This window comes from Cinclus cinclus, chromosome Z (assembly GCF_963662255.1).
Source record: "Cinclus cinclus chromosome Z, bCinCin1.1, whole genome shotgun sequence".
Lineage (NCBI taxonomy): Eukaryota > Metazoa > Chordata > Aves > Passeriformes > Cinclidae > Cinclus > Cinclus cinclus.
In genome coordinates this window covers 70,207,283-70,230,665 of record NC_085084.1, presented here as the reverse complement: position 1 = coordinate 70,230,665, position 23,383 = coordinate 70,207,283, and the positions used below count along the sequence as shown (strand labels likewise).

At 41.6% G+C, this 23,383-nt stretch overlaps 1 protein-coding gene across 2 annotated transcripts in view; it reads left to right on the top strand.

Annotated features, from left to right (window-relative positions):
• Window positions 1-2,555: 2,555 nt before the first annotated feature.
• The window catches only part of PARP8 (poly(ADP-ribose) polymerase family member 8), a 114,325-nt gene continuing 93,497 nt past the window's right edge, over window positions 2,556-23,383 (top strand). For both annotated transcript variants that reach the window (XM_062512720.1, XM_062512719.1), the window contains exons 1-2: window positions 2,556-2,889; window positions 3,601-3,655. In XM_062512720.1, coding sequence (XP_062368704.1) covers window positions 2,799-2,889; window positions 3,601-3,655 — 146 coding nt within the window. In that variant the 5' untranslated portion in view covers window positions 2,556-2,798. The remainder of the gene's footprint in view (window positions 2,890-3,600; window positions 3,656-23,383) is intronic.

The window sequence follows — 23,383 nt, the reverse complement described above, 5'->3', positions numbered from 1 at the left end:
TTTCCTCACTGAAATCAGCAATTCCTGCTGTAACTGTACTGAAGTCATCTCGTAAATTAACAGCCAAGTTGACTTAAGAAAATATGAATTTAGGAACCAGTCACAATAAATAAAAATTAATAGAATAAAAAACTGTATTTGCAGACTTTTTGTTCAATTCAGTTGATGCTGTGAAGCCAAACATACTAATTTTCTTGATCATGGTGTTTTTTTCTTTGTGGATGACTTTTCAGTTCACTGTTACCAAGCCTATGAAAACATGTGGCTTAAAGTCTGTGGCTTAAAAAGGCAGTCAACAATTGTGCTAATTGACATGACACTGAGAAGAACCCTGTGGTTAGAATAAGCTGTAAACAAATTTGTCAGCATAAATATCCTGCAACTGGCTAATAACCTCCCCCTTTCCTGATCCACCTGGGAGGGATAACAGAGACCTTTCACTACAATGTTCAGGACCAGAACCCCACCAGAATAAATCAAGTTCTGATTAAGTCTTTAAACTGTGATGAAAGGCAAGACAGCAAACATGGCTGCTGATATTCTAGTTGGAAGAGACAGAAAAGCACCTCAAGAAGCAGCACTTCTTAACCACCATTACATCACTTGACAGTAACAGTGGCTTACCATATTATACTGTATTTTGGACTACAATGATCATTTCTGTATGCCTTGTAAAAGTGTTGCTGAGTAAAATCATAGTGCCATAGAATGGTTTGGCTTATAAGGGACCTTGAAGATCATCTAGTTCCAAACCTCCTGCCATGGGTTCCAGTACAACTTCCTCATACAAATCTCCAGCTGAGAAGCATTAGCCTGATGCTCCCTGTTACCAAAGCAGAAGGCAAGAAGTATAAGCTTTTATGGTAAAAAAATCTATTCCTAACTTAAATTTTATCCAAGGACAGACTCACATGAAAAGCAATCTTGTACAGTTTCCACATGCAAACTTATCCGGAAGTCTCCCTTCAAGATAAATTATTTTCTTAGAGGCAGAAAGTCGAATCACATGGTGATTTAAAGTTCTCTTCTACTCCCTCCTACAGATAGGAAAAATTATGGAGTTAATTTTTCATAAAAATATTGTGTTTGTCTTCCGTGTTTGAAATAAATAATACATTATTAATACAGACTTTCTAAATGAAAAAACAACAACAAAAAAACCCCACTAGAATGACTGACGTCAAGCATGCATAATCTATAGGGGCTGTTTAGAGCAGCGTGAATACATAAAACTGGAATTTTGTGAATATTCTCTCAATGTTATGATCCAATCTGTTTCTACTACTTTCAGACCTGGTTTTATTAATTATAAGCATTGCACTTGGGTGAAAGAACACCCGTTTTTGTGGACTTGGTGATTCCTTTCAAGTTATATTATGGTCATTACTTGGACTAGAGCCCCAAACATATAACTTGAATGAGCACCCAGTGCTAGGCACTGGACTTCCCGAGCCCTCTCCCGAATCCCTTAGGTCTGCGAGACAGCTTTGCTGGAAAATGACGGGAGATGAGCGCAATTAACACCACGGTGGTCGCAGAGAGGCTCTAAATCCTCCTCTTACTTTTTCCATGGGCACGTACACCCGTCGACGAGTCGGAGGCTGGCAGGGGACGGCTCTCGGCCGAGGGTGGGCTGCCGGGCTGTCCCGCCCGGGAACGACCGGCCACAGCCCTGCCCGCGCCGCCGGCCAGGAGCGCGGCAGCAGCCGCGGAAGAGCCGCAGCCGCGGAAGAGCCGCAGCCCCGGCAAAGCAGCCCCGCGGCCCCGGGAAGGGCGGCAAGGGTCGGCATTCCCGCCGGGCACACTGAGGGGAGCGGGCCCCGCCGGCCGCACCCCCCCTTGTCCCCCGCCCCGCCGCCGCCGGCCTTGCGCAACACGGCGCTGCCCGCTTCCTCCCCAGGGCGGCCGGGGAGCCGCCCCGCCGCCCGCAGAACTCGCTCCTGGCATTTCTCCGTTGCTCGGGAGGCGGCGGCAGCCTGTGCCTGGGGCCCGGGCGGGCGGAGGCGAGAGCCGGCGGCGGGGCCGGGACCATCGCGTCCGCCGCCGCCGCCTCCCGGGCCGCCCGCACCGCTCTGTGCATCCGCCTCTTCCTCCCCCCGCGCCGCCTCCGCCGGGGGAGCCGGCGGGGGCCGTACGTGCCGGGCCGGGAGCGAGGGGAGGGTCTGCGGCTCGGCGTCGCTGCAGCAAGAGCCGGCCCCGCCGCGCCGCCAGGGACCGGGTGCGGGTGCCGCCGCCGGCTCTCCGCGCTGTGCTGCTGCTGCTGCTGCGCGGCGATCGCCGCTGCTGGCGGGAGGGGCAGGGATGTGAGCGGCAGCGGCCGGGTCGGCTTGGCCCCCACGCCCTTTTTTTTTTTTTCTCCCCCACCCCTTTTTTTTTTTTAAATTTTTCTCTCGCCTCCAAAAAAAGATCAAACCAGCCAACCAACCCCAAAAAACCCAGAGGGCGTGGGGGGGGGTGGGGGGTGGGGGGGATCTCGTGTCGCCGCCGCCACCCTGCGCTGGATCCATTGTGAGGAAATTGCAATTCGCCGGCAGCGGCGGCACATCTGGGCGGGCGCATCTGGGCAAACAACATCGGCTCCCGCCGGCTGCCTCCAACGTCCTCCAACCGGCCGAACGGATCTCACCGGGCCGCCGGGGAGGGTCCTGCTCGTCAGCCCTAGGTTCCTTCTTTCGGGCTGAATCTTAAAAAAAAAACCAAAACAAAAGAAAAAAAAAAAAACAAAAAAACCTGGCAGCGCGGGGGGTGGGGTGGGGTGGAAATAAAGGCTGCTATTTTTTTCCCCTGGGATTTATTTCATGGGGATGTGTTCAAGACAAGAGAGGATTCAGAAGGATATTGACGTTGTGATCCAAAAGTGCAAGGCGGAGAAGGACTGCCTGTTTGCAGGTGAGTTTGTCCCCGGGCGCCAGGTTGGCGGCGCGGAGGCACTCGTCGCTGTCGCCGCCGCGCCCGTGCCCTTCGCCGCCGTTCCCGGCCGCGGGACCGCTCTCCGACCGCCCGTCTTCTCCTCTCCTTCCGAGGGCATATGAGGGCAGAGGAGACCGGGCGCCGGCCGAGAAAGGGGCGGGCGGGGTTCGGTGGGGGGCGGCATCCCGAGCCGGGGAACCCAGGGGGGTGACACGCAGCACCCGGAGCGCTGGGTGCGAGCCCGAGCCGGGCGCAGTCCGCGGCCGAGCTCAGCTCGGGGGTTTCGTTTCTCCGCGTTCCTGCGCGGCCGCCCTCGGCGCCTGCCCTGATGCCCGGCCCCAGGCCGTGGCACATCCATCCGCACGCGGGCCCTGTCCATGCCAGCGGCCCCGGCCGCCCTCCGCTGGGAGTCGCGGCGCCCCGGCCGTGCCGGAGCGCTGCCGGTCGCGATGAGCCGTCGCAGGAACCCGGCTGTCGGCTGCCTGTTGCCGTGTGTGACAATGGAATTCCCTGCCGTTGCCATAGCGCCGGGCACTTGTTGCGAGGGGCTGGGGGGAGATGCTGCATTTCCTCTGGCTCACCCCGACTCCCACCGCCCCCGTGTCGGGAGCTGAATGCTGCTCCGTAGCTACTCGGCTACTTCAGCCAAAATAAAGACAAGTTGTAATAAAGCAGGTCTTTGTCTTTCAGATTTCAGGTACTCAGACTCCACCTTTACGTTCACCTATATTGGAGGCTCCAAAAGGTACTTTTTTTACAGTAATGACTCCATTACTCCATTTCCTGATGGCAGTAAAATGCAGTGGTTTAATAACCTGGCAGGTTTTGTGGGTTTTCTTGGGTTTTTGTTTTTTTTTTTTTTTTTTTTTTTTTTTTGTTTCCTTATGTTTTGCAAGAAGGATGATTAAGCCATCAGCCTTCCTGCAAGCATAAACCGAGGAAGAGGTGTGGAGGGAGGTGATGAGAAAGGTGATCCTAGTCTTCAGAGGCTTGTTCCTCAGAGTCCTGCTCTGTGAAGCTTTTTGTCTTTTTTTTCCTCAGTTTATGTAGAGATGTAGAATTCCTGCCATATGTAAACCTAATAGAAACATTGCAAAGGCATCAATTTATTGTATAAAGTTAATTCATGTTAAAAAAACTGGGAAAAGTTGAGATTGTAATAACAAATAGGCCAAATTTCACATCAGCAGCTTACTTCAGTGCATAAGAGCTGTATTTGGTCCCATGGCATATGCGAGGCTCTCTGCAGCTGACAAAATTAAATTCCTGAGACATTAAATGAAATGTCAGTATAACTTAGAAGGCTAAAAAAATGTTGTATGTTTAAATGTTATTTTTAAGTGGATCCAAGATTGTGGTTATGAATTGAATTGTACCTGTACACATCTACAAAATATATTTCAGCATTTGTTGTGCTTATCAGTTTTCAGAAGCAAATATGTGTAGAAACTTGAACACATTCTTCTGCTTTCCCTGATTGTTAGTTATCATTTACTTAATAAGGTACTAAAAGGAAATGGTAAATTGGTCTCTTTTAGCTAGATTTTAAAAATTTGATATAGCAAGGAATCTTGCGTTTAGTTTTTGGTTCCTTTTTTAAATAATTCAGTTTCTCTGGTATCTTTGTCAGTTATTTTTTTCTTTCGCAGGGTACATCACATTAAATTACTGCATTCTTTTGTATGCTTTGCAAGTGAACCTGTCAGTGGAGGCAGCACTCCCACAGCCAGCGATGCTCCCTCTGTGCATACTTTGGGATCTCTGGCTGTAGGACCAGACTCCCAGATGGTCCCCAAACTCCAGAGTTGCTCAGAAAAATGTTTTCCCACCTCACTACCCTCCTGCTTCCTACTAAAGGAAAGGACAACTTCTGTCATTTTCAGTGAAGTAGAATACCCAGTAGCTGAGAATCAATATATTTTTAGGTTGAGCATAGTATACTTTCACATTCAGTATTTTAATATATGTTTTGTTTTGGTGTGGTTTTAAGACAGTTTTGAAAGGATTGATACTGAAACACAGGCCTCACTTGACGTAAGAATCTTAGCATAGGTACGAATTCACAAAACCTTAAAGGTATGACTGCTGTGTTTAACTGTAATCACTTTTGCAAGCAGGGCCTAGCACTGGTGGGCGAAGGTGATGGGAGGGAGAGGTGTATTAACTGCTGCACTTAACTATAACTTCTGAACGCAGGGAACTCGACCAGTGGGCTAAGGTGATAATAAGGGAGAGACATGTTCACTGTTGTGAAAGTTAGAAAAATGCAAAGTCATAGGTTCTGTTTTAATAGATAAAAAAATAGAAGAACATAATCAATAAAACACAGGTGTAGCAAAGTGTAGTATCAGTTAGGTAAATGTGATGAAGATGATAGCTACTATACCATGTTTATAACCCTAAGATAATGAAACCACAAGTTACGTAAGATCCCAGCCCTTAAAACTATGCCTTCTACATAAGCAAACAAGGGTGGATGCCCAGATTGTGAAAATATAAAAGCCTGTGTAAAATGACCCACAGTCAGACATGCACATGGAGGTGCTAACCCCTGCGTGTTCTCTTGGCATCAATAAAGGTGTGCATTTCTTTACAGTAGCTGCTGTGGAGCAGATTTCTTTGAATCAATACAGCAACTATTTAACAGAGACACTACTGATCATATAACTAAAACAGTTGAATTTGAAAGTTACTTTGAACTGTTCTCTAAACCAAATATCATAGCAAGAAAACAGGAAGTTAAACCTGTCTAGTCCATTTTCTGAGCTGAATAAAGTAAAAAGCCTAAGGGCATAACTGATGGTGATCAAACTGGTTTATCAAAGTTGAAACAAAGTGTTGGCACTTGCTCAATGAGAAAAGGAAGAGGGCCTTACGTTCCCCAGCCTTGAATTTTGACAGGTGTCAGCATTTGCTTAGGAAACTGATGACTGAAAACCAGTCTCAGGACCTTGATGATTCAAACACAATTGAGAAACAATCATAATGCTTACAGAAATTGGTGGAAGTGGGTTGTTACTTAGAGCACACTCAAATTCCACCTTCCGTTTCACATTTCAAGGACATTTAGAAAGCGTTCTTTTAGAGAAAGGTTTTGTGTTGTCTGTGTTTCTCTGTGTTTGTATTGTGATTTAGGAAGTTGTTTTGTGGTATTCTTGGTATATAGAGGTCTACTGAGTGGCAGGCTTACAGCACTAAGCTCTCATAAAGTGTGTAAAATGAAAGCTGTTCAGAACAAAACTTCAGCTTCTTATTTCAAAGGTGTGTGAGTGGCTTCTTCTCAGAGGAGGTACTTGTGGAGCAGCAGCTATACCATAAGGTGTGCAGCATTCGGGCAGCCCTCTAGTACAGGGTCAACAGCAGTGACTTACACATGGTTACAGTTTAGGAGAGCACAAGGACCTTCATCCTAGGACCTTCTTTTTGGCCTTTGGGTGCGAAGGGCTTCATGCTGGAGAACAGAAAACTGCAGACGACCACTCACTATGAGTGCGAACAAGCAGTCTCCCTTTATTACATTAGCAGGCAGTTTTTATACATTTTTTTTCCCAAGGATTATTTAAGATAAGCTATTTTCAAACTAAGTATTGCAACAGCTTTTCTTTTAAGGTACATGGTATGCTAGCTAAACAGGAACTTGTGTCTCTAGATGTCTTTTCTTTTGTCCTTGTACATTCTTTGTAACATAGTTATAATTTTGTTTTTCTTCTTTAGTCGCGTCAAAGGCACAGTGTCCCTGCTGTGGTCTTTCTTACACTTAAGGGATTTTATTATATATGGGCTGTAATGCTACAGCGCCCACAAGACCACCAACATTTGGGCATGAGTTTTTTCTCGCTGATGCTGCTACAGCTGTGCACTTCCTGAGTGGTAATGGAATTTTTTGATTTTTGCACTCAGGAGCTGTCCTGAAATGATACAGCCTCTTTCAGATCATGGTCATGCATTCATTGGCCAACAGGCCTTGTTCAGTTGCTTCAGATACTCAGCGCAATGACTTTTGTTTTTCCAATCCACAGGAGCACAAGCATTAGAATAATGGGCAAAGGAGTGGGTGTTCACTGAATGGGTGTTCAAACCAAGGAAAGGTTTGAATGTGTAAGAGTAGAAGTGGTGTGTAAGGAAGATTACAGTACTTTAGTACCAATTATTGGCCATGCCTGGAACTAAGAATTTTTCATGCTTTGTTTCCTTTAAATATTTTTTTTTACGTCAGTGTGTAATAGAGCTATAGCTAGCTTGGTTTAGCCATAGTGGTTACATGGAAGAGCGGAAGCCCTTGAAAGAAGATGATCTGTTTGAGAAACAGGATTCTTTGGCAAATGACAATACTATCAAGTTAAATATCTTTCTGAGGTTTCCTCAGCATACTGTTGTTTCCTCTAGTGCCCATTATGTCCATTTGTCAGTGATCTTAATTTATAAAGAGCTGTATTCTCAATATATCAGGGTAAGTCCAAGGAAGTCAGTGTACCAGTATTATTTCAGTTATTATGAGGACCTGAGGTTTATTTGTGGTTTTTTTCTTCAAAATGCTATATTTATCTGTGTGAGATTGTTTTTCATGGGACCAGTTTCTCAGACTTTATCTGATTTTTCCCTTGTTGCTTGGATTGATTGCACACTCTCTTCCTGCACTTTTGAAATATTAAGATAGTACATAACCATGCCACAGATCTATCCAAATAGATAAGCCTGATACAGAGAACATTTATTATTGCTTATGTGGAGTTAACTTGTAATCCCATAGTGAAGTAGTGGTAGTTCAGACAGTCCTTTTAGACTTCATGCATTATCTTCATCCTTCCAAAATATTAGATCTGTTTGTCACATCAAGAGATGTGACCTCTTTTGCAAAGGTTGCAATTAGCAATTTATTAGTAAAGCACATCTTTGTGCATAATGTGGATGCTAAATAGAGGACAGATTGTTCATCAATTTAATATTTTTAATTTCATTGTCAGAAAGCAGTAAGTAGGTTGATTTATGAAAAGAGGTGTTCATTCAGATGCTGTGACTGTGCAAGATTTACTCTCCTTTAACTAGATCTAGAAAAAAAAATTAAATTACTCTATTTTTAATGTAGGGGTTTTTTTCCACAGGATCTAAAACAGATATTAAATTGTGAACATGTGGTGTTCTCCATTTTAAAAGAATCTCTAGTTTCCTTTTTCTGTCCCTGTATGACACACTGTTCCTCCAGAAACCATGCAGACTGAACAGATCTGCTGATCTATCGCCTTGCAGATAAAAATGCATGCTGCCATGAAGTTGTTTTCACTTTATATGTCATTTGACATGCTTTACATAGACATGGTGCTTGGTTGTCCTGGAAAAAGATATTTTTTCTCTTTATTATTTTTCTCACCCTGCTCTTTTTTCCCCCTGAGGCTAAACAAGGACATCATATCAATCCTGAAATACTTCCTTCATTGAAATATGTTCTTAAGTCCCATTGGTAGTGAAGGACAATGACAATAAGATTGTGCACGAGAACTTATAATGAGGTCTAATACTGCAGCATGTTGAAAATTAACTAGCTAACACCTGAACACACAGATTAATTTTGCCAGCAAACTTCTCCTCTCCTGTTCATGCAGTGGACTTACATTCTGCCTTCTGTACTTCAGCATAATTATTGTAACAGTGGCAGTTCTGAAAAAACAAGGAAATTTTGGTCTGAAGTATTCATTTATTTTTGCTTAAAATAATGACGATTTGTTATTTTACACAGTTTTTATTTTGAATATTTGGCTCCTTGTGTTTTGTTGAGGATGTTATTTAGTATCAGAAGCTCTCATGTAAAATGATGAGTTAATTTCCACTTCGCTGTAGTAGCAAAGCATTTCACAGATAAGGAACTGTGCCACTGAAGGAGTGACTACACTGCTTGTAACTTTATAGCTAGAGATGAAACCAGTATTTGAAGTTCTGGCATGTTATGTCCACCATGTGTTTAAACCACTTGACAATAAATAGCTGCAGATAACCTTTTTCTCCCCTTTTGTTGTATGCTCTATTGCTGCTTCTGTGGATTTATAAAACTGCCTACATGAGAGATTCCATTTGGTGAAGAATTTTGAAATTCTGGTGTAACTCTTGATAACACTGAAGACTTTGGAACACAAAGATGTAAAGAAAAAACATGTTTGGGATAAATGATGTGTGTCTTAATATTGATGTTCAGTTTAGATACCATATATGAAAAAAGACTGAAAACCAGTTTTTAAACTAAAACATATAATGGTGTCCATCAGAAAATACCAGAATGAAACACATTTGTTCGGTTGGTTTTCTTTATTTCCAAAATCATGTAGTTTGAGACCAGCAGTTAGTTCCACCAGTTAGTTCCTCTGTCAGGTTTGTTACGTGGCAGTGTGCTTACTGGCTGTGGAAGGTTGGACTGCTCCTTTTGGAAACAGTGGTAGCTTACATAAGATGAAAGCGTTCATGAAACTGTGACTTATGAAGGTCAGAACTTGATTTTAATGGAATCCGTTGCCCTGAAAGGTTTTACTTTAGATGTAATCCTTTTTATGCAGAGCCTGGGAAGGGCTGGTGCAAGACAGTTCATTTCCTGGTGCTGACAGCTGTGTGTAAGTTTGTGTTCAGGTTATTAAGTAGATCATTACATTCCTAAAATCTACTTTTTAAGTGAGAAGGGGGTGAAAACTGGATACATAGCTTTCTAGCCATCTGCTTATTGCTGTTTCAGAATACCTGGGAATTCCTACATCTTTAAATTTTAAATTTCCTATCAAATATTGTTCAATACTTTTTGTCTTTACTACACCATTTCCTACACTGTTTCCATGAGAGAGAAGTCCGTGGTATGAGATGGGAAACTAGTTTAGCTATAACACGGCAGGAATTGTGATTTTCATTTTTTCACTAAAGATTCTGTAGATAAGGTGATGTTGAATGCCGCCTTGGGTATTTAAAAAAAAGCACTTTTGGGTCAGGTGTTACTAAAAATTCAGTTTAAAAATCTCTCTGAGACAAGCATTTTCCATTCTGTGAGCTTCTGTTAATGTACTTTCATTCTAACTTTATACCACTACTAATGCTGTCTGTGTGCAGTACGCACATGAAATCTGTCCATGCATTCCTGTAGATAGTTTTTTGGTAAGTACTACAAGAAATTCAGTAGGTGTGATTTAACAAATTGTACATCCTAGAAAGTGATTTGGTAGAACACAGTAAGTGACAGTTCATCATTAAGTGCAGTGCTAAAGGGTTGTGAGAAACAAAATCACCACCACCATTCTACTCACGGTGTTACCGAGCTTGCCTTATTTTGCTGGGTTTGCATCTGACAGGTCCTTGCCTTGCTAGTAAAAACTGTCTGAAATTAGTTCTGTCCCCATCACTGCATCATGCAAAAAACATACTTCAGGGAGAGCATGGTCTTGTGGAGATCTTGTACAGGCCTGGTGGCATAAGTTGTTGTCCTCTTTCAGCTGCCTACTGTACAAATACTAAGAACAGCTACTTTAAACTGTGAACCTCTTCGTTTCAGTGAGAAAAATGTGGTTTTAGGGATTTAAATTAATGGTCTGGTTTTCAGAAGTGTCAAGCTGCCATACCACATAGTAGTCTTGGTATTAACACGGGTTGTTTAACACTTTTTAAAAGCATCAGAATTTTTATTGCAGGTGTTTTTGCCATACATTTTTGTTTTTTGAATGGTTTCCCAGCACAGAGTTGGGGACAGTGCTTGCACGTCTTTTTAGAAAACAGTTTCAGTAACTTCTTTCTCTACCTTCATCACGTATTTTAACATATTAGTACCTAAAAATAAACCTGTAGGCTGTCACTGTTAAAGTGTTAATGTGATAAGACAAACAAATTTGAAAGCAGAGTTCACTCTGCCAAAATCAATTTAGATATTTTTTTCTCTTTAGTGGGACTAATGCTGTTTCTGCCTTTTCCTGTTAGTCTCTTCTAATTTCCCATATATTTCATTGCTTATAAATAAAGAGCTGAAGATACCTATTGGCATATTTTTCCACTAATTACTTACTTTGTAGAATGCAAATTCTCATTTGAGTCAAAGTCTAACCACTCCTGAATCAAAATAGCTTCAGCACCTAGAGTGAAAGTAAATTTAAACTTGATGGGAGAGTTCACTTAAAATTAAAACTAAGGGGATTAAATGTGAGTAAACCTGAAATATTGTCCAATGTATAATTCTGCTTTCGCATTAAATAAATCCTGTGGAAGAGGACAATTTATGTCCTCCTTGCTACAGGAGGGTGAAGATTTTTACACCCATTTAATGGAACATGCCTCATCTGAGGAAAAGGAGCTCCTTTATAGCATCTATCCAATCCATCCAATTTCTGTAGGAGGAAGAGCAGGAAAGAACCTTAAGTAAGGAACAGGGGCAACTGTTTCTTTTTCAAATCATGGGTGTTTTGCATCAGAAATTGTATTCCCCTACTGCTAGGGCATCCAAGTAAACAATGGTCTTGCCCATGCTCCTACAAGGCAGCAGGCAGAAAACAGCCTTGATCAAGTGCTGGAGGGTGAGCACCTTTCTGTAGCTTCCTTGAAGGCAGAGGATCTGTGTGAGCCTTCCTTGTCTTCTCGTATCTGTCACGTAAGATGGTGACATATCCTGGCAATTAGGATGGAACTGAATTGTTCCAAGGGAGAGGTGCTCAGTGGGAACCTGTATGTAGCCAGGAATTAAGGGCAAAGAGGAAGCTCAAAGAAGCTAGCTAACCCTTCAGAAGTTTCTTTCCAGCCAAAAGGCATTGATCAGAAATAAAAAGGGCAACAGTGTGTCACCTGGATAATGAAATGTACTGTTTGCCAAAACAGTGTGCAAAAAATGGTCCCATACCATTTGTAGAATGTAGTATGTAATTAAAGGATAAGTTCCTTTCAAATTTCTGTAGCATTCTGCATTTCATCTTGTGCAGGTTGATATCTTCAAATCTTGTTGCTTTAAATAAGTGTTCCATTTTAAGTCTATAGAGAAGAATTTTTCACATTAAGAGCCAAACTAGAAGAAAGGATTACTTTGCACCATTAAGCTGTCATAATTTTATCCAAAAATGTCTAAGGTGTTTGTGACAGACACTGGTTGCTCTCAAGTAGAAAAAATAGGCTATGGATTAGATGCAGTATTTCATGTCATTAGCTTTTTGGCAAATAATTACATAATATGTGTGTGTGTGTGTAATCACTCATTCTTGCTTATTCTTCTTTCTTAAAGCTGAAAAAGTCATCTTGAATAGGGAGATCTCACCCCAGAATACTCACACATACAGTAAAACACTAAAGTAATTAGGATATTCTTTGCTCAGAATGGAGTTGATAAAGGTGTTGAAACCAGGAAGCATCTCATTCTAATAAAGGTGCCTGTTGATAGTCAACTTCTTAATCTGATTTACCACTCTGAGTCTAGAGTATTTCTGCTGATGTGATGAGGCTCACTTGTGTGCACAGTGATAATACTGAATATTTGATTTTGTGCTGACTGCTCATAGTGAACAGCAGTTTGAGTGGTTTTTTTCATCTGAGTGGAGGAAATTCTGAAGACCAGAGTTCTGTTTTTGGTCATCTTTGCAGATGTTTTCTCATTTTTGAGTACTTTTGGGGATGATTGGAGAGCTGCAATCTGTCCATGGAAAAATCTCAGTTTCATGCTTACCAGGTTGCTGATGTTGCTGAGGGCTCAGACAGATGGCCAGTTGTCAAACACATGCTCCTCCTCTGTCTTTTTAGCCTTAGCACCTGAAAACTGGTTGTCACAAAGTCATAGTTTAAGGATGTAATCTGCTAGGCCATGTGAAAAGCTTCTTTATCTGTCATATAGTCAGAATCAGTATAAATTCTTAAGCTGAATCTGAAAATGGTTCAAGATCTTTTTGTAGGTATAACCCATTAGTTGAAAGAAAAATGATGCTATCTTCTCAAGGACTATTCAGTGAAAAAAACTAAAAGGATCATATTCATTTTGTCTATATTCAAACTGTGTGAAATCTGGTAATTTCAATATATATTTCTGGAAAACAGTGAAAACATAGGAAAGAAAAATTATACTGTATTTCAGTAAAAAACCATGGCCTTCAAGTATTAAAAACTTCTGGAAAACATACTTAATTTATGCCTTAGTGCAGCAGTTACAGGCACTATCAATAGCCTTCCGTTGCAGACAAGGATTTGTATAAAGTAGTTTACTGTTTTAATACAGTTCTATGAATATTACATGAACTCTTTCATACATGGTTGTAACTGTAGTGGAGTTGCAGCTGAAAACTGAACATACTAATTCTGTTCTGTTAAGAAACTACAATGTTAAAGATTTTTTTTGCTGTGAAGACTTGTAACCATTCGGTAGAACAAGCTTGCTAGATTTGTTGTAAAATTTCAATACTAGGCTTTTGTTGGCTTATGCTGAAGAAGGACTACTGTTTTATAAGTGGGTGACAAGAATAGTGAAATTGGGTATGTTTAAGTGACAGAAGGAACATAACCTTAGGCTTTGGTATGCGCTCCTGCTTTCTACATGTTCTCTGTGCCAGATTTAGCTGTTGGTGGAGTTTTTACAGAAAATTAGAGTGTTGAATAAAGCATTAAGTAAAATTACATGGGTACCTAGCAGTTCAGTCTTCATTAAACTGTTTTGCTATGTAATCTAAGGACATTTACAATTCCATGTTTTAGCTGCTGCATTTTATTTTGTTAATTTTGCTATTCTACTTTTAAATTATGAGCTGTGAGTGAGTCTAATACTTCTTTGGTTTTACCTAGCTATAGAGAATCAGAGGAATCACATTCTCCCTGTGAATCACAGATGGGGAGGAAGCAAGAACAGGGAGACTCCAGCCTCTTTTTGTACCTGAATTTATATCTTGCTCATAAGCATTTACTTGTTACGGATTGCCCCTCTTGTGATGAATAATTGCTTATTATGCTCTTTCTATGTTTTAACATCAATGATTAGGTATTAAAAAATATTACTTCACTAAAATGTATGCCTTTATTTAAGACATGAAGAAAGACATTCATCCTGCAGTTCAGCAGAAAACTGACCTTTACCAAGGGCAACGAACACAAAGAGCTATGTTGGGTAAATACCTTCTATACCTAACACTGTCTGGCTTCAAGGCAGACATGGATGTGTGGAAGATGCTGGCCTCCCAGTGGACTCCTAAGGATAAGGCATTTACTGTCTGTGAAGAGAACAGGAGTTGTAGTTAAATGAGTCAGGATAAAAATTACAAAAGCTACTGGTTTTATGGAGGATATAAATTGATCACCATTTGGGGTCAAGAAAAGCTGGCTACAGTCTTTACTTATTTCACGTATTAAAAAGGCATAATCAGCCACCAGGGCAGTGAGTCAAGTGTTTGACTGGAAGACCATTGTGAAAGGTGGCCTGTCTTGTGTGGCATGGCAAATTTTAAAGCACATTTCCAGCATATCTCAGTGTATGTAAAGTTGCAGAACTTTTGACATGAGTACTGAGCAGATCATCATAAATTGCTGGTATTCATGAGCATTTTGTCCTTCTTGTGGCAGCTTACAGCACATCCCTTCTTTATTTTGTCCCAAGTTAACTTCTCTTTTGTACTTTTTGTGATAGAACATTATTACCATATTCTCAGCTAATTTAAATTGACAAATTGCCATGGAATTTGGTAAAGTCATGCCAACTTACAGCATTGTGGACCTGTCTATATTCATCTTGTTAAGGAAGGTTAATAGAGCAAAGCTAAATACAAATGTTATCTTCTTTGACTTCTTATAGAAAAGTTTGGTATACGCAGGATTAGTTACATACCAAAGTGAAAATAAGCCTTATTTATGTTTGCATTTTAGCTGACAAGTAAGGACATGTTTCATCAAGGCTGGTAAAGTGAGATACAGAGTATGGGTTTTAGGAATGGCTTGTATTGAAGTGGGGAGGACCAAAATGGTGCAGAGATGCCTGGAGTGACAGGGACTCGAGATGTTCTCACACACAGCAGACAGGTGTTCTCAGCAGTGTGGCACTTGAGTGTCAGGTTTGCATGTGGTGCAGCTCATAGGCAAATGCCAAGACACTGGTCTCTTTTTTTTGTTTTCAGTGGTAAGCTGAACTTGGCAAAGCACTGACCAGTTTGTTTGTAATGTTGGTGGTCCCATGGGATACCTCTGGCACAAAGTAAACCTTGTCCCACAGAAAATACCAACTCTGTGCTTCCCCTTGGGCAGTAATAATGACTTAAGTCTGCAGAAGTTAGCGGAAGTTTGACACCAATTCTGGCTATTTTCATTCTGTCTGTGCCACTGGGGAACATAAGTCTCCTTGAAATTGTCCTCCTATTTCTTCCCAACTTGCCATGTTCCACCTTCTTTCTTACAGCCTTTTGTTTTCTAGAGATGGCAGTGCATACTGATTGTAATTGTTTAGGTTTGCCAATTGTAATATATTTACCTTTTGTTGTGAAATAGAATTAGCAGTAAAAGTAAAGCAGGCTTAAAACTTAAAAAGGGAATAAAGAAAAACTATTAACAACACAAAGAATAATAATAATAAATTCAGAACAGATTATTAGACTAGTTCTTCTTTCTCTCTTTGTAACAGCTTAATAACATACAGGGACAATTCATTCAATTCCTTATTTAAAAAATCTTTTTCAGTTCACTTTAGGCAGAGGAGTTTCTTTTTGTTTAGCTATAAGGATTTTTTACCAAGAGAGGAAATTGTCACTTCTTTCTTGACTTCACTTCTTCATGATTAACAGCAGCCCGGGATCTGCTGTCATGAACTTCCTCCCACTTTACAGTCTTTCCAGGACTGAGTTGCGGGCCATGTTAAAAAGTCATGGGGTGTTACTTTTAAGGATTGGATACACAAAGGCAAAAGTTCTGTTCAGCTCACTTCTCTCTGTTCATACTTCATTCCCAGGAACAGAGATCCCCTTTTTTTCCTCGGGGCAAAGGATTCTTCAAGCACTTTACACCTTGCTCCACCCCCCATTTCTCTCTTTTTTTTCCCATGGTTCATTTTTCATGAAGTACAGTCCATCCCTGTAACTTACAGAAAGATTTTTCAGCCAACCTTCATGGCGTCTCCTCATTCTCCTTCCATCCAAATCTTAGCTTTTACTTCATCGACTTTGGTGTATCCTTTCTGTTCTTTCTCCTCTCACCCCAGGAAGGATCAAAGGTCTGTCAGTCTTATCTGAGCATTGGAAAAGTTAAAACCTCACCCAGAAGTTGCAGGGGCTGTGCCAGGCCATGGTGGAGCTGTGTCAGGATCTCAGGGTGCTCGGGCCACGCTGGAGGGGCAGGACGAAAACTGCAAAGCGCATCCAGAGGAGAAATGGGTGCCAAGGCCGTGTGTCCATGGCTTTCCCCCGGCGCTGCCCGCCCCCAGCTCCAGCCGCAGCCCGGGGGTTCTCCCTCTGCCCTGCCCAGCACACAAAGCCCTGGGGGCTCTCCCGAACCGGGCCCGGCTGCCTCCCCCCAGCCCGTGAGGGCGGCCGGGCGGGCTCGGCCACCCCAGGGCTGCTCCGAGCCGGGGCAGGGCAGGGCAGGGCCCCCCGAGCCACGGACACACCGGGAAAAGGGCGAGGATCCCAGCAATGGGCTCTGCTCCCCTTGGCCACCGGGACCCCTGGTTAAAGACGGGGCCCAGCAGCCTCTGGAGCCGCTCCCGCCTGGGCCGCATTGGAAGCGGGCCCGGGCCAGGTCGGTGTTACCTTTGAAAGGTCGGCAATGCAAGAGAGCTTTCCTGGGGTTCACTTGCTTCAAATGTGATTCACGGAGATAATTTTTTCCAATTGGTTTCTCAGGCTGTCAGCAACTAAACCAACCTCCAATCGGTCCTAGCAAGTCACAGAGGAAGTTCTCATGGAGAAAACCTTCCTAGTGTGCCCTGCCCCCAGGGTAAAACCAGCAGACTGATTCATACTCAGAAATAACTGCTGGTTGTTGTGTTCATATTGTTGAAACAGACATACATGAAACAGTTGGCATTGTACCATGAAGGTTAACAGCACAGAGCAGCTGTAGACCACATCTTCCAGTTCTTTTCAGTTTAGATACACATTCTGAAACGCTTGTTTCAATTCTTTGGAAGTTTCACCAGACTAATGGATGCATATGTTCATTGCTGTGTGGCTAGGAAGAAAAACCCCAAAAATCACTGCTGAAATAATGGCAGCTGCTGCCTGAGTTGTTTGCTGGTTTAGGTTTAAAAGTCCTTTCAAGCTGGGGTGTTCTTGTGATTTCTGTTGTGCCTAAGTAAGTCTAAATAGAGATGTTCAGAAGTGGTATGTATTTCAGATCTTTATCTTTAACTGTAGATGCTGCACAGCTGTAAGAGTGAATTTTAGCTTGGACCAGTAGAAGTTGTATACTCTTAGCATTATAGAAAATGTTAAATAGAATGGCAAAGCAAATAAACCCAATGTTGCCTACACAGTTTCCTGTTCTTCATATTACAAGATCCTTACTCTTTAACAAGCAACCTCTGTGGACCTTTGTGAATGTCTGGCCAGTAACTAGTTTTTAATTCTGTTCCCCTAAATAAAGGAAATCTGTTATTTCTATCAGTAACAATGCACAGTTCACCAGGTACTTGGTGCTCTTAATTGTCACTTTGAATACTAAGGGTGTTCAGTACTCACTTTGGCAATTGTGACGTTGTTCTTTTCATATATTTGGTCAGTAATAGGACTGCTTGATAGTGACTTTTTGCTCTCTGTAATATTTGATCTTCTCCTTGGTTGGATACTGATTTGATCTGTAGTAGTATAAATTACAGATTAATTGCTTATCCTGTTAATGCAGTCCTGATAGTGAAGTTTCACTGGTGCAAACTGGGCACCTTGGGTATGTCTGTGATTTTTTTTAAGGGTCTGGCCTGAAAGTCAGGTTTTCCTGTTGTGCAGGTCTCCAGCCCCAAGACAGAGAGGGTGGGTGAGGTGTGCCCCCGGCACACAGAATCTCTAAGGCCCAGGAAATCTTCCTGGGGGTGTACCAGTAAGTGGAGCTGGAGGGGTGAGCCATGGGCTGTGCCTGCACAGCCATGTAAGTGGTGGGAGTGTGAAGCCCTGGTACCCATTGTCTTCTTCTGAGCTTCCAGAGCAGGACAGAGAGCCACCCCAGGGGATCTCTGTGGGACAGAGCTGACAGTCTGCCATGGGAGCTGTGCTCCAAAAGGATGTTCTCTACTCTCAGGGCAAGTGGAACTTCTGGACTTGGGGAGGCTGGTAGATAGCAAACCCCCCTGCAGGGCAGCTTGGTGGAAGTTGGGTCAAGCAAAAGAAACAATTAACTTCAGAGAAATAATATTGAGGCTGGGGGAAACCTTTTGATGCCAGCAAAAAGCTTGCCAGGCAAATAGAAGGAATTCTGTAAGTTCAGCATCAGTGAAATCTGGGAAGAAAGGAATTGAAGAAGGATCATAGACCTTTTTATTGCCTCTGCTTCCCAGAGGTCTTGGAGTCCTTTAAGTTAAGCACAAAATATTTGCTGCTGAAGAGGAACTATGTATAAAGTATCTCTTTGGCATTGCTAATTTTATGTAATAATATAGCATCAACCAACCAGCAGCATATGCAGTGTGCACTCCGGAACATACCCAGCGTGCACACACACACAGATTTTTGGCAAGTGGTGTCAGCTTTCTCATTAGCATTCTATCCTTTCTCAGAGGATTTATAGTTCTGAATACATCTGAGCTCTTCATAATAAGTTTTTTTCCCCCCTTTATTGTTTTCTGGTTCAAATCTGTGTGTTATTTAAAATATGCATGCAAATGATTTTGCCCTTCATTTCCCTGTTAAGTTGTCACAATGGCCCTGAGGCTGGCAGAGGTTCTGCAGCTTTGCTTAGGGTGTTGCTAACGTGTGACTGAAGGTAGAAGATCCTTGTCACAGGAAGAGGTTCACTGTTTCCTTTTTGTTGTTGTTGCTGTTGCATGAAGGACTACAAAAGGGGTATCAGGAGGAAGTAGGGCAAAAAAAGACCACAGGTCGATATTCAGGTCTGTTACATCAGTTTGAGGTGCAAGCCCACTTGTGTGCAGCAAGGCATCTTTATTAAAGAGATTGTGTTACACAGCAAGGACAGAGTAAGATCTACTTTCCTCTACAATTAATATACAGTAAAAGACAATAAGGAGAATGAAAATATCTGTTTTCTCATTACCTGTTTATCTCTTATTTTCTTTGAATTGCTTGTAATTTATTTTTAATGGCAGCAAATACTTCTGTCAAGGGTTTGAAGCTAGATGTGTTACATGCTATAGTAGTGTTACTTCCTTAAGAGATACAATACCAGGTTTTGTCTTATTTTAAGGGCTGAGAATGACTTATTACCACACTTTATTTGAATTTTCTAACTGAAATTCAAAAAGTAGCATTTTATGCATCTGGTTGATGTGTATTCAAGGCTCAGATAGAAAAAATAGTTGAGCTGTTCTACTCCAGTAATCCTTAAGTTCCTTGTTGGGTGCAGCCCATGGCTCTGCAGCAGCACATTATGCCAGTGACTGGGACATTAGCTGGTACTGACTGAGTGAGAATCCTTTACAGCTCTCAAACTTCAGTGATTTCAATGTGTAATAATTACAACATGATTATGATTAACTAGTAATATACTGTACTGAAAAAATGCTTGGTTGGTGAGGTGAAGGCTGAGTGAGCTGGGACTTTCCTGTCTAGATTGTTTCAGTTTTGAAGTCAATTGGTCAGGAGTGCTGACGTTTTTATTATTGTACTTGGTAAGTTTCAGGAGATTATCACAGAAACATTTTCATTTTGCTGCTCATCAGTATGTTGACTGAAGGAGAATATATAAAAAGTTTCTTCATTTAGCTTGATCCTCTCCACCTCTGGACTATGTAAACTGATGAGATGACATAAGCCTAACTAAAGGGAAAGCACAATTTAGTTTCTTTTATATGGCCACTTTTGCCTTTACTATTCAATTTTTTCAGTTAAATTTTGTTGGAATAATTGAGGCAAGTGTTTAATTTTTGGCCAAATTTAAGTTTGAAACAGTCCCATTTGTAGTTAAAATTGCTTTGCTTATTTCTGTAGCTGCAATCATTTGTGTAAATTTGAAGCAATGATACTGGCTTTATTTACACTTCAGGAACCTAATCCAGTGTATCTGCTTGGCCATCTATCTAGCAAACCCCTCCGCCTTATGTTTAAGCATAATATATATTTATTTATAGAGGCTCAAGGTACTTTCTGATTCCTTAATATAATTTGAGAAATTCAGTTTACATTACTTCATAATCAGCTGCTTCACAGTTACATTTAGTAAAGTGGCAAATGAGTTTGCAGACGTGTCTTACAAAACAGCATGGTAGAAACATTCGTCTTTTATAATAAGATCTAGACCTTTATTTTCCACTGACAGTGAAGATGGATGAACATGCCAAGCAAGTGCCAGTGTACTAGTAAGAAGACAGTGCAACATTTGGGTCAGGAAAGCTTACACTTGTTGGTCTTTTGAATAATTTGCAAAGTAATTGTGGACCTTACTCAGGTCTTACCGCACATGTCTTGTAAGGTGTACTGGCTTTTCTCTGTTTTCCATGCACTGGAGCTGACAGTATGGGGACCCAACTGTGGGTGGGGCTGAGGAGAGGCTTTGCAAAGGGAGTATCTTGAGGTGTCTGGTAGGAAAAGCTGCCAGGCTTGTGCCAGGACTTGCACTCTCAGGGCATTAAGGTATCTATTTTTGTTTCAAAATGTGACTAAATGTTTTGTTCCAGTGGTTGCCCTCCTTTCAGTGGTGTGTGGTCCTGATCTCTTCCCAGGGTAGGGATGTCGGGATGCTCAACTGCAAGACAACACAATCCAGCCCCACAATTAGGCTGCACCAGCATGAAAATAGAGCCTAAAAGACTACTTTAAACCTTTATGTTGTCAGGTCCTTTCTCATTTTTTACCTTTTACCTTTTCTGAACTTTGGTCTCAGGATCCCTAAATCCCTTTGTAAAGATTTTTGGGTGTGACTGATTGTGTAGGGCTGTTTGGATGCTGGCAGCTTGGATGCATGCTTTGAAACGGCAATACTGGTGCTTGGTCGTTGGTTAGAAATGGAGATGTCAAAGACTTTTGAGTAAGCATTCAGTCTCTGTCTCCTGGGTCAGCTAAAGAGTTCTGTCGGTGAAGTGAAAGTCAGCTGAGTCAGTTGTTCCTGTATTTTTCAAGTCTTGTCCTAATGTAGCTTTGGTGAAAATCTTATGACTCAGTGAATGCAGTTGTCTCATTCCATTGTGAAATCTACAGATGAAAATGTTTAGTGACATCAGGGGGTGTCCCTGGTTTTACTGGAGTGCTTTGGGGTGTTTTAGGAATAATGACCTGTCATTGCCTCATGTGCAGCCTCACACCTTTCAGCAGCTGCGCAGATTGTAAATCGTGAGCCTGGGCACAGCTCAGACTAGACACACAAAACCGGTGCTCAGGTGGGTGTGCTGGAGCTGTCTTACTGATTGGGAGCTGGGGATGAGTGCACAGAAAGCAATAATCAGGAGACAGCACTGGAGAAACTGAGGGAACTGAAGATGGCTGGGTATTAGCAGAAAGGGCAGAGGGAGCAACAAGGAGATAAACATGCGGCTTGGAAGGGGAAATTGAAAGATAGGTGTGAGAGCTTGAGTCAGAGAGAAAATGCCATCAGTATGAGCATGGGAGAAAAGATGGTGTTTCAGGGAAAAAGAAAAGTAACACTTAAGAAAAAAAGAGAGAAATGTGTTATATTCTAAGGAAATGTAGCATTCCATATTGAATAATAATTAAAATAGGCTTGAAATAAAGGGAAGAGTAAATTTTGATGCTTTAGGGAGAAAATGGACTAGACGACAAAATAGAGTAAATATCAGAATCTGTGAGTGCATATTTATTCAGTGTTGCTGTGTAGGATAAAACAGGTTTTATCAATATGTATTATGGACAGAAGACTGCATGGATTGATACCTATAACATCATCTTTCTCTTACCATCAAGTTCTTGATGTAAAGCTTGAGGCCTCCAGGTCTGGCAAATAAATATATGTTCTTCTTATGTGGTAAAAAGGTAGTCTTAATTAGTCTCATTCTTAGAAATAATTGTCCCATTTGGGATTTTAATTTAAAAAAAAAGAAAACTAAAGATAATCTGTTGGAGTAAGTTCCCCCCAAACATTACAGTCTGATAAAATCATTCATAAGATATTTTTAATGTTGGCCACGATCAGATTCAGAATTGGATTTAAATTAATTTGTGTCCCTATAGCTTGTAAGTATGATTGCAAACTGTAATATAATCACTAGATCTAGCTGGCTGAACTAACATTTTCGTTTCAGGCAAACAAATTAAAATTGAGTTAATTATACAAAACCATTTGGGTGTATATAGCATAGGTTTCTTATTAAAATACTTTACTTTCTTGTCTGCAGTCTGAAAACAAAGTACTTGCATATTTGCATGCATAAAGTTGAAGCATTTGCAATGTTTGTAACATCTGTTGGTGGGATTTTAAATAAGGATTCACATTAATTTACTCATATAACAGGTTACTTCAGGGAATGATCAGATATGGGTTCATGAGGCATACAGTGATGCCTTAGAATTTTAGCTTTTATATTTTTCATATATTTGTAATCCTCCAGTTCTTTAGTGTATAACTCTAAAATCCATATAGGGTGTTAGCTACTGCTTTCTTCCCGTTTTGGTCAGACAAAACAATTCCTCTCTAATCCTGGGAATGAAGGACACCTTACTGTCTGAGGCCCTGAGAAATGTAAACAAAAGTGAGTTGCAGGGGGAGTAAACTTGGCGTAAATGACTTCATTATCTGAAGCTGTAATTGCAAGATTAACCCCCAATATGCAAATGGACCAAACTTAAAAATGTCTGGAAACCCATAACCCATCATCCATTTTTGTGTATAGCCCCTGGGTGGCCTGTGTGCACTAAATGTACCTGAAGGCCCTTCGATACATATAACCACTTTTCATTCTTTTTATTTAGTTCTGGCCTCTGTTTTTAGGTAAGCCCAAAAAGGTATCAGCAGGAATACCTGGGAACTGTGTTGAGCCACAGTGGGGTGTGAGTCTGTTGCTGGTCTTGTTCAGGTGTATTTTAAAAGAAGCTGTCACAGTATTCTAAAAGTAAACCCTGAAACAAGACTGGTTTATCTCTGAAAATATATTCTGCTTAATGGTTTTGAAAGTTCCTTCAAAGCTGGATATGCATGGTTTTTCTGGGGCCTGCCTGAGTTAAAATGGAGAGGGGAGATAAGAAAAGCACATCTGGATGTATTTGAAGTTTTACATAAAGACTTAAAGTGCTGCCATATGAAATTTGACTTCACAGCATGTACTGTTAGGAGCATAGTCCTTTTCCTGTCCCTGTGAATCCCATGGGGCAGCTCAGCCCCACACAGCACTTCCAGTCACTTACTGGCCCCAGCCAGAGTCACTTGGGGTTGACTGGCTGTGCCCTCTCCTAGACTCTTGCCC